This window comes from Molossus molossus, unplaced genomic scaffold (genome assembly GCF_014108415.1).
Source record: "Molossus molossus isolate mMolMol1 unplaced genomic scaffold, mMolMol1.p scaffold_m16_p_17, whole genome shotgun sequence".
Lineage (NCBI taxonomy): Eukaryota > Metazoa > Chordata > Mammalia > Chiroptera > Molossidae > Molossus > Molossus molossus.
This window is the reverse complement of record NW_023425352.1, coordinates 23,963,207-23,973,830: the sequence shown is the minus strand read 5'-3', so window position 1 is coordinate 23,973,830 and position 10,624 is coordinate 23,963,207. Positions and strand designations below refer to the sequence as shown.

Below are 10,624 nucleotides of genomic sequence, written 5' to 3'. Positions count from 1 at the left end.
AAATTCTCATACCGGGAGGCAGTGTTCTAGGAAGGGTATAAGAAAAGCCTCTATAGTTAAGAAAAACTTAACTAAAATAAAGTGGCTACCTAGTGAAGTGGGCAAGAAAGCCTTGGGAACATATTAAGACAACAGAAAAGAATGAAGACATATGGAAATCACAAATCACTGATAGTAAAATAATTTTATTTAGTTTCTTTTTTTTTTTTTTTAAAAAGGTAGCATTTCACATATAAATTTAGATCCAAGATTACAGTGTATTTTTGTCAAAAGGAACATCCCTGAAGGAGGGACAGACCTAGAGCTAGAGTGGGCACAGGGAAGCACACTCCATGGGAAGTTCAAGTGGAAGTACTTTCTTTAAAACTTCACAATGTAATTTCCCTGTTCCTCAACTCTGCCACCAGGTGTGTGGCTTATAAGATAATCCATATCCATCACTTTGGGGCAGCAGCTTTTAGCTCATGGGAATAGGAAACATCTCTAAGAATGAAAGCACAAAGATTAATGATCCAAATTTCCCACAACAATCATTATTTATCTGCAGCAACAATATATGACAGGTGAAGAGTTTATTTTTAGTTCAAAAGTTCTTTTAAAGAGTGCTAGAGAACACAAAATTCACTCATAAAGAGAAAGTATACAATTAAATGAGCAAAATTGAAAAATGATTCTCTCCATATTATAAATGCCTCTATAGGATAAGGCCCAGGGAAAAGACCCACTCAAATATGGGATTCCACTCCCATATAGTGTTTGGCACAACCCACAACTATCATGAGACTGACAGTCAGCTGAAAGGTTGCTGGAAGTGGTCCCCATGACTCTTCTGTCTGGCTTGAACAAAGTCTACACAAAAGGTCTTAACAAGTCGCACATACTCAGGCCTAACTATGGAGCACACTATTTCAGGAAAGTTAATCTTTAAGGGAAAAAATGTCCAGGTTAAATAGTCTCCCATAGCCACAGGCTAAAAATGTCATCCTCTCATGAAAGATTAAAGTATCTCCGGGCCAAGAGGGAAGGAGACACAAATGACTAAGGATGCTTTCTAAGTTACTCTTCATCCCACCCTATATGGGCTCCTAATGAACAATACTGAGAAGGAGAATCAGTGTGCTAGTAACCATGGTAGCCTAGAATATAGCCTTTAGGCAGAGGTACTGGGGCAAATGAATGTACCCCAAATCCAGTTTTAAAAATAAAAACTTCCTGCAGTTTTTAATACAATACTGTGCAGTGAATAGCTAGGAATCATATGCTGCTCCTATTTCTGGTTAAAGCCCTGTCTTGCTCTTAGCCAGCCAGAGCTGAGAGGTGACATATAAGAAGTTGTCTGTGACTAGAAACCAGGTACCTTAGTCACACATGGCCTGAGACAGTGACACAGTCATCACCCAATGGAGGAGAATGCAGGTCCCCAGAGCTTTGGTTCAAACTCAAGGTTTCATCTCACCCCAAACTTCAAACCAAGCTCTATCTTTGAACCTACTAATGCAATACACTAGTGATTAGGAATCTCTACAAGGAATCTGGTAGAGTGGCAAGGTGAATGTCCCAGCAGGCCACCAACTTGACTGTAGGAAAACAAAAAGGCGCAAATTGTATCAAGTAAAGGGTTGCTCAAGTGGAAGATCATTTCCTGGGGAACTTTCGGCATACTAGATGCTAATCACATGGGTGAGCGCTGGAACTGGGCCCTAAAGAGCACCTGAGTCCCAGGTATAGTGAGTCTTCTTTATATTTACCACATCCTGGCCGTCTTCTCTCTGGCCTCCTATCTCTTGAATGGCTGAGTACACATTTTCCGGGGGACCAATGTAAACATTATTCAATAGATCTCAGCTTAGAAAAACACAGCTTGTTATGTATTTAGTGTTTAACATTCCAGTGCAGGCAGTATCTTAGCATCAGACTTTCCTCTTTCATAAGTACCAGTTTAGCAAGGAACACACACAGCATACTTGATAAAACTGCGGCTGAAAAGACCATTTGAGTGCCAGACAGCTGGCTCTATCCTGGAATCAGTTGATAAGCCAGGACTACCACAGGAGAGGCAGAACACACGAGCATGGAGAGTCCATAACCATTGTTCCCACTGAACCCCTAGGGCCACATCTTGATATGGGAGAACATTTTCACCTCTTGCATCAACCTATGCTCTCCTTTTTTTGGATGGGGCTCTCTCCAGAGGGTTCAACAGCCTCCTTAGAGAGGAGAGAAGAGCTTTTCCTTCCAGTCCTAACATCTGAATATTTCACAGCACAAGAGGAGTCCATGAACATGCTAGGAATGTTGTTGCCAAAGTAGATCTTACTGTTAGAAGCAATGGCCTGGTACCTTCTGAGCTCCAGATACTCCGGGGTCAATTTGTGCTGTGTGGGGGCAAACAAGAGCAGAAGCATCAGGACACTTTGATGCAATATTCATCCTTCTGTCTCCTTACACACATTTTCCCTATTACTCTGAGTATCATTACTCAAATCTGTATTGTTGCCAATGACCCTCTATCACTTTGAAGTGTGGCTATCATATTAATAGCTATATTCCAGACTTGAAGTTCCTTCAACAAGCTGTTCTAATGTAGGAGAAGCTGTTTATTTTTTAACTTAAAAAAAGGTTGAGGATCGGAGTGGTTTGGGGGAATGATGAATAACTCACTAAATAATGATAATAACTAACATTTATTAAAGTACTGATAAAGTACTTTCATGTTTACTTTCTCATTTCATCTAGCTGAACCAACCTGGAATCAGTCTGGAATTTCTGCTGCTTCTCTTGGGAAGTGAACAGGTCAGTGGATAAGAGTGGCAGAGCTTCAAAGGAAGGGCCTGGGCTCAGAACCTTGTAATCATCTGTGGTTCTGCTTTTCTTGATCACATTCTAGAGCTAAAAAATATCTCAAGAAATCACCTGGTCTGGCCTCTTGCCTTTACCCAGAAACTGGATGTTTAAACTGTCTGTGATGGAAAAATGTCTGTCAATCATAGGTCTTTCTCCCTGTCACAGTGTTTTGTTTAAATCATGATGCTAAGATTTATTCAACCACAATCTCTCTGGGTTTGATTAAAACTCACTCATTTCCAATGATCCTTAAAATATACTCCGAAAGTTCCAGAACCTTCCCTAGTGATCATCTCCTCATCTCAAGTCCCAGCTTATCCTCCAGACAAAAGCCCATCTTGTCCTTCACAGCCCCCTGACATCTTCCACTCCCTGGACCTACACCCTTTCCAGTTGACTGCTGAAACACTGCCATCAAGTCTGGTCACAGTACGTAAACACATTACTTTCTAAAGCCTTATTAATACAGGTCAGTATCTGAACAGCATTTTTCAAAGTGGCATAAAACCACTTGCTGCCCTTTTGGCATAAGGCTGACTTCAATGACAAGGTCTGGAAATCTGTGCCTGGTTAGCCTCTCCCATGACAGACTTGAAATGTCAGTTTTGTAAACTCAAGTTTCTCATCTCAGCCAAACTCCATTCTGTTTCTATATATCTGTGTCCTCCAATATGTTAAATGCTTTTCTAAATTCATACTGAATTTCACAGAACTGACAGCTCTCATTCTGTCATCTATCATGTCTTAACACTCATTCTGAACAGAGTATGTTGTTCCTTTCTAAACCACAAGAGTTTAGGCTTTGTCTGTACCTACAATCTTGACCTCTAATCCTTCTAAGTATATCATATACCTTAGTAACCCCTGTCTTCATTCTTTCTGCACCAATGTACTCTACAACTAATAATCTTATAAACCTTGGTCATATCTTTCCCTTCTCAGAATACCATAGGGATTCTAGCTGCCTCTTAAATAATTCCTGCTAACTAGGCCTGTATTCTCTAGACCTAAATTTATCCCAGTCCCCGTACAAAAATCGGTCACCTACACATCACCCAACCTCCTTTCTCAAGTTGTTGACTAGAACCATTTTTAAATCCAGTAAACAAGCAGTACTCAACTGGGGGCACCTGGAAACGCATTTGTGGGGGAGTTGATTATTAAAATAAGTGGCAAGCACTACTGACATTTAGTAGGCAAGGGCCTGGGATGCAAAATATCTCATAATGCATGGGATGATCTTCAACAACTAAAAAGTACCTCACTCCAAAATTCCAAGAATATCTCTGATGAAAAACACTGCTTTAAACAAGCTTAGCATGTCCTCAAAAAGACCCTACCTTTTCTGGGAAGCAATTCTAAGTAAACTTTACTCTTCTCCAGTTCTCGTCATTTCAGAAGTCCCTCAACTTTCTTGATTACTGAGCTCTCATATAGCAGTACAAATGAATGGTTATATGGCATTTGTTTTTATATATCTGATTGTCTTTGTCACAGCTCCCCATTTTTGTAAGCAAATATACAGAACCCTCTATTCAATGAGTGTGCAATACATCTTGCTAAGTGATTGGTGATGGCAACTATCCTTTCTTGACACTGGATAAAATCTCCTCTATCACATTATAGCCCCCCCACAAGGGAAAACAAAACCCCAAATTATATTACTAGGAGAGTGGCACAGAGAGCCAGTCACCTTGTTTGAGGTGGCATATTTATGTGCGGCATAATATTCAGCATCTGCTTTCGCCTTCTCTCGGGCCAGGAATGCGGCATCTAGCAAACACAGCAGAGTCAGGGTATTTAAAACACAGGAAACTTGCAATCCATTTCCTCAGCTGGGTACAAGTTCAGGCTCTAACTTAATTAAGGGTCCCTTTCTCCACTGCCTGATATTTTGATCACTTACTCTACTTTAAAGGCATAGAGAAACACTAGTTTTCAAATTCCAGTCCTCAGACAGCTTGTTCTAAAAGGGGAATACTCTTGTCAATGTTGAACAGCTCTCAGCTCATTTGAGCCCACTTCATTTTCCACTTAAAGTTGCTCTTCTTTCCTCCACCCTCCATCACGCCCCACCTAGGCTCTCAGCTTCAAGTGAAATAACTAAATCCAGACATGAAAGCTCTGCTCTGTTTACTGCATTGTCTTCACCCTCTCTGCATTTGATAAAAAAGCAATTATGCAGAACAATAGGAAGCAGTGGTATGTATATAAGCAGAGAGGTTGGATGTTTGGTCTTCAAGACTGTGAGCTAAGAACAGCAACATCTCACTATGTAAAATCAAGGAGTTTGAGCCTCTGGGAAAACTGGGATTTCTTTTTTCTCCAGCTAATTTTTTTGTTTTTTGACAGAAAAGAAACTGGTTGTGGTGGGGTTTCTCACCTTGTACATTCTTTACAACTGATTATGGGTAATTATCATACTGCCTAAGGACAAAGTAGGAGCTTATAAACCCCATTTTAAGTTAGAAAAGGAAAGGCTGACTTAGTCATAGTCACAAATCAAACCAATAACTAGACATGTAATGGCAATTTAAAAATAATGTTTCTAGCCCTGGCTGGTTTGGCTCAGTGGTTAGAGTGTTGGACCATGGACCAGATAGTTCCGGGTTCGGTTCCCGCTAAGGGCACGTAACTTGGTTTCGGTTTGTCCCCAACCCCGGTTGGGGTCGTGTGGGTGGCAACCACTTGATGTGTCTCTCTCACATCGATGTTTCTCTCTCTCTCTCTCTCTTCCTCCCGCTCTATCTGAAGATAAATGCAAAAATGTCCCTGGGTGAGGATAAAAAAAAAAAAAATGATGTGTCTAGAATATCAGATCAGTCACTTCCTTCAGACTAGATTACAGTCATCCCTTGCCACTTTGTGCTTCAACTGTCGCAGCTTCACTCTATCGCGGTTTTTCCAAATACTAGACTAGACTATACTTGAAAAAACTGCGATAAAGTGAAGCCTCGACAGTCGAAGCACGAAGTGGCGAGGGCCGACTGTATAAAGAATCCTACTTTATGGAAATTCATTTATCGCGGTAGAGTCTGCAACTGAGTAACTGTGATAAACGAGGGCCGACTGTATTCTGTCTACGGCCTTCCCACCCACCACAGAGCCCAATCCCTGGGGCAGAGAGGCAGATTAGGACAGTCAGAGCCTCCTTTTCCTCGTGTACCTTCAATTTCAGAAATGCGCTTTTCAGTTTCTTTCTCCATCACCTTCTGCTGAAACCAAATTTTTGCCACTTGTGCAATCTTCTCCGCTTCTATAATTATACACAAAAGAACACATTTAGAAACCCTTTCCTAGTTCCGTACTTAGAATCGGCAGCACACAGTCTAACGTTTTCTTACATAAGGTGTTACAGACTAACTGTTTCATTAAGTTTTCTCTACCTAGACTGTAAACAACTCGAAGAAAAAAAGGGAGTTTATTTCCTACTTAACTGTTCTATTTTGACAGTGCTAATTTTGTGGGAAGGGGGAATACAAATGGTAAGAATTCTAGTCCTTCAAGAGATTATATAGCAATGGTCCACAAGCTAATGGGAAAAAAAGACACTTCATGAAAGTACTCAGAACAAAAACAGAGCAACATAAATGCATGGAAAGGTAGGACAATTATATAATGTAGCAGGAGAAAGAAGATAAGTTACACCAAGAAAGCCCTTCTAGAAGAAATTTTAAAGAAAATAATGGACATGACCTAGGAGGACATAGCTGAAGGAGTAAACAAAGACAAGAAGGTACGAATGAGCAAGTCACAATGAAGAATACAGAGCCAGCTGATGAGAGAATACAACAAAAAATAAGAAGGGCCAGAAGACATCCTTTCTTGAGTGACAGTCTGAGGAATTAGCTTTAATATACTCAGGATCAACTGTTAAACTGCCATTAAAAAAATGACACGATGAAAATATATCAGAGAAGGAATATTCTGACTGCTGTGAAAGATAAGATTATTCATCTGAGAATGTAGAAACAGTGCTGGGAGTGAACAAGTTAGCTGCAACAGGCAGGAAAATGAGAAACACTTTCACCTCTGGCCTAACCAAAGGATCCAGGACCAAGGGAGAAAAGACTCTAATTATACTTTTATTTCAGTCACTGCAATTCTTGAAGAATATTCTCAATTCTCCTTTTCAGCCAAAGAAGGTGAGTATTTTAACACATTTTATGCACTTACTAGGGGAATGCATAATGGAAAGAAAATTTCCAAGTGGTTTCCATTTTCTAGAAGACAGTAGCCTTTATCAGTTACTCCAGGGCACACCTCCCCATTTTCCCCATCAGCATAAAATCAATCTATGTAATATCATCCTAAAAATAGACTGTTCAACTGGGCTAGAAATTTAGCTATAAGCAGAAACTGAAAATAAAACTTGAATGAAAGTAGGGATCTGGCACCTGCAGCTTGAGCCCAGAGAATGGTTCCTCAACATAGAACTGCTTCCATGACCCCATTTAACAGTGCTCTTTGATGTGTGGGGATAAACCCATAGAGTATGACCAAACTTCTAGTCTAGAAAAATGGTGGAGTAGGCAGATGAGAAAATCCTTCAGGTAATAACACCTTAAAGCAGTAATTTTCAACCTTTTTTTGATCTCATGGCACATATAAACTAATTACTAAAGTTCTGTGGCACACCAAAAATATATTATATTTTTGCCAATCTGACAAAAAATAGATATAATTTGATTCATTCACATTGGAAAGCTATTATGTATTGGCTGTTGTGATTTTTTTATTTGACAATCTAAGGGAAAGAGGTCAGTGCCCCTGACTAAATAGTCAGGTACTGCATGTTTTAAAAATTCTTTCAACATACCAGTGTGCCTGCCATGGCACACCGGTTGAAAATCACTGCCTTAAAGTGCTAGATTAAATTTAACAAAATTGTTTTTTAACGCATCGCTGAGATTCTAAGAAAGAATGCGAGCTCCTCAAGAATCAGGAAAGGGCCCTGGCCAGTGTGGCTCAGTTAGTTGGAGTGTCATTCAGTACACCAAAAGGTCACTGTTTCGATTCCTGGTCAGGGCACATACCCAGGTACTAGGTTCAATCCCTGGTTGGGGTGCATTCGGGAGGTGACCGGTTGATTTTCTCACATTGATATTTCTCCCTCTCTCTCTGTAAAAAAATCAATTAAAAAAAAAAAGATAGATATAAGCAAAGGGAGAGCTGAGGGCCTATATGGTGGCAGCCCTGAGGTGATTATTAGACAAGTAAGGGAGAAAAATTTGGGTTATTGCCCAAGCAGGGCCAGGAGATGAGGCCTTGAGATGCTGGAACAACTGAGAGACAGCTAAAGGGCTGCAGTGAGAATAAAACCTCTATCTACCAGCCCAGTGAGTGGTAAGCTTTTCTCTACCCAGACACATCATAGTGAAATGAGAGAATACCCAAAGACAAAGAGAAAAATCTTAAAAGTAAAAAGAGAAGAGGTAAAACAAAACAAAATATTACCAAAGTAACAAAGGATAATAAATTTAGTTGAACTATAGGCTAAATTACCACTCAAGAATGGAACAAAAGCATTTCAGACCACAAGACTGAGAGTAAGTTTCCATTCCTAAGCCTTCACTGAAAAAAAACTAGCAGAAAAGAAAAACTGTCAAAAACAATGAAGAAAAAAATTACGTAATACATGTAAATCAAAATAAATGTTTACTGTAAGAATCAGTGATGATAAAATTCACGGGGGAATAAAAACAACATGAAACTAAAATACCAGACAACAGTAATATGAAAGAGTGGGGGACAGTGATAAGACCTAAAGCATTCTAAGGTATTGTTCAAGAAGAGGATAGAAAGAATGATTAACTTTAGATTTTGTCAAATCAGGTATGCTTATAAACATTTTATAGGTCACAGCTAGTTATACATTCTAAAATAAAATGTAAAACTTCCAATCAAGTAAAAGGAAGAATAAAGAAAATTCAGTAAATTCAATACCAATCAGAAAAGAGGAGGAAAATAAGCAGAGAAAAAGATGCATGGTAAATAGCACAAAATTAAATGATATAAACAAATCTAAACATAGCAGTAACCACAATAAATATAAAAAAACTAAACTCACCAGTTAAAAGACAGATTCTCACATTGGATAAGATAACAAAATCCAGCTATATGCTGTTTACAAGAGACACACCTAAAACATAATGACATAGAAAAGTTGAAAGTAAAAGGATGTGAAAAGATACATCAGGAAAATAACTAATCAAGGGAAATCTGGTATAGCTATATTATCATCAGACCAAACAGCCAAAAAGCATATTTGAAATAAAGAGGGTTTATTACATAATGGGAGCAATTTTCCAGAGAGATGTAATGATCCTAATCCTGAATACTCTTGAAAAAAATAGCCCCAAAATATATAAAGAAAAAAACTATAAATTAACAAATCCATAGTCATTGTGAGATATTTTAACACACCTCTCAGTAACTGATAGCTCAAGAAGGCAAATATTAGAAGAATACAGAAGATGTGAACAATACCAGCCTGACCTAATGGTATACAGAGAAACCTGCATCCAACATATAGAGAATATACATTCAACCTTTTCAGGCACACAGAACATTTACCAAAAAAGGACAATATTTTGATAGGCCACAAAACAAATTTCAACAAATACTTAAGAATCCATATAACAGATATTTTCTGACCATAATGCATTAATATTGGAAATCAACACCAAAAAGGTAGCCCCCTAAAAACCCATTCAATCAGAAATTAAAAACATACTTTTAATAATTCATGAGTCAAAGAAGAAATCATAATGGAAATTTTTTTAAAAAATTAAAACTGAACACCAATAATAAACTACATTTCAAAACTTGAGCTATACCTAAAGCAGAACTTAGAAGTATATAATCTTACACATTTCCATTAGAAAAGACTAAAAGCTAAAGAATTAAGTAACTCAATAAGTTAGAAAAGAACCAATAAGCAAACTCAAAAAAAGTAGAAGGAATGAAATAATAAAATTAAGTGTAAATGATATAATTGAAAAGGAAGTGACAAAAGAAACCAACCTAATTAAAATCCAGTTCTCTGAAAAGATGAATAAATAAGACAGGCCTCTAGCAAAACTGATTCACCAAAAAAGAAGGCACAAGTAAACAATATTAAAAATAAAAAGGGAGTATACAAATTTGGTAGAGGTTTTAAAAATCAAAAGAGAATTCTACAAATTTATGCCACCCATATTTGAAATAGCAGATGAAACAATTTTCTAGAAAACTGTAACTACCAGAACTGACTCAAAAAGAAACAAATACCTGAATAGACCTATATGCAATAAATTAAATCAGTAGGTTAACTATTACTACACACAAAAAACAAAACAAAACAGAAAACAAGCAACAAAAAAACACAAACCCCACTGGACCAAGATGGTTTTTACAAGTGAGTTCCACCAAATCTACAAGGAGATAATATGTTATTTTATACAAAATGTTCCAGAAAAGAAGAAATGTTCTGTAACTCATTTTGAGGCTAGCGTAACCATAATACAAAAAACAACAAAACAAAAACCTGACATTAAGAGAAGGAAAGCCCTGGCTGGTTTGGCTCAGCGCTTAGAGCGTTGGCCCTCAGACCGAAGGGTCATAGATTAGATTCCTGGTCAAGGGCATGTTCCTGGGCTGCAGGTTCAATCCTTGGCCCCAGTTAGGGTTGTGCGAGAGGCAACCAATCAATGTGTCTCTCTCACATTGATGTTTCTTTCTTTCTCATTCTCCCTCTCTTCCACTCTATCTAAAAATCAATGAAAAATATCCTCGGGTA

General features: G+C 38.3%; 1 protein-coding gene across 5 annotated transcripts in view; it reads right to left on the bottom strand.

The window, feature by feature from the left end:
* Positions 1-224: 224 nt before the first annotated feature.
* The window catches only part of ERLIN1 (ER lipid raft associated 1), a 46,965-nt gene continuing 36,565 nt past the window's right edge, over positions 225-10,624 (bottom strand). For 3 of the 5 annotated variants that reach the window (XM_036265535.1, XM_036265537.1, XM_036265538.1), the window contains 3 exons: positions 6,011-6,100; positions 4,538-4,617; positions 225-2,375 (listed from right to left, as the gene is read on the bottom strand). In XM_036265535.1, the coding sequence (XP_036121428.1) occupies positions 2,151-2,375; positions 4,538-4,617; positions 6,011-6,100 (395 nt within the window). In that variant the 3' untranslated portion in view covers positions 225-2,150. The remainder of the gene's footprint in view (positions 2,376-4,537; positions 4,618-6,010; positions 6,101-10,624) is intronic. The other 2 variants (XM_036265534.1, XM_036265533.1) reach the window with 2 other exon arrangements.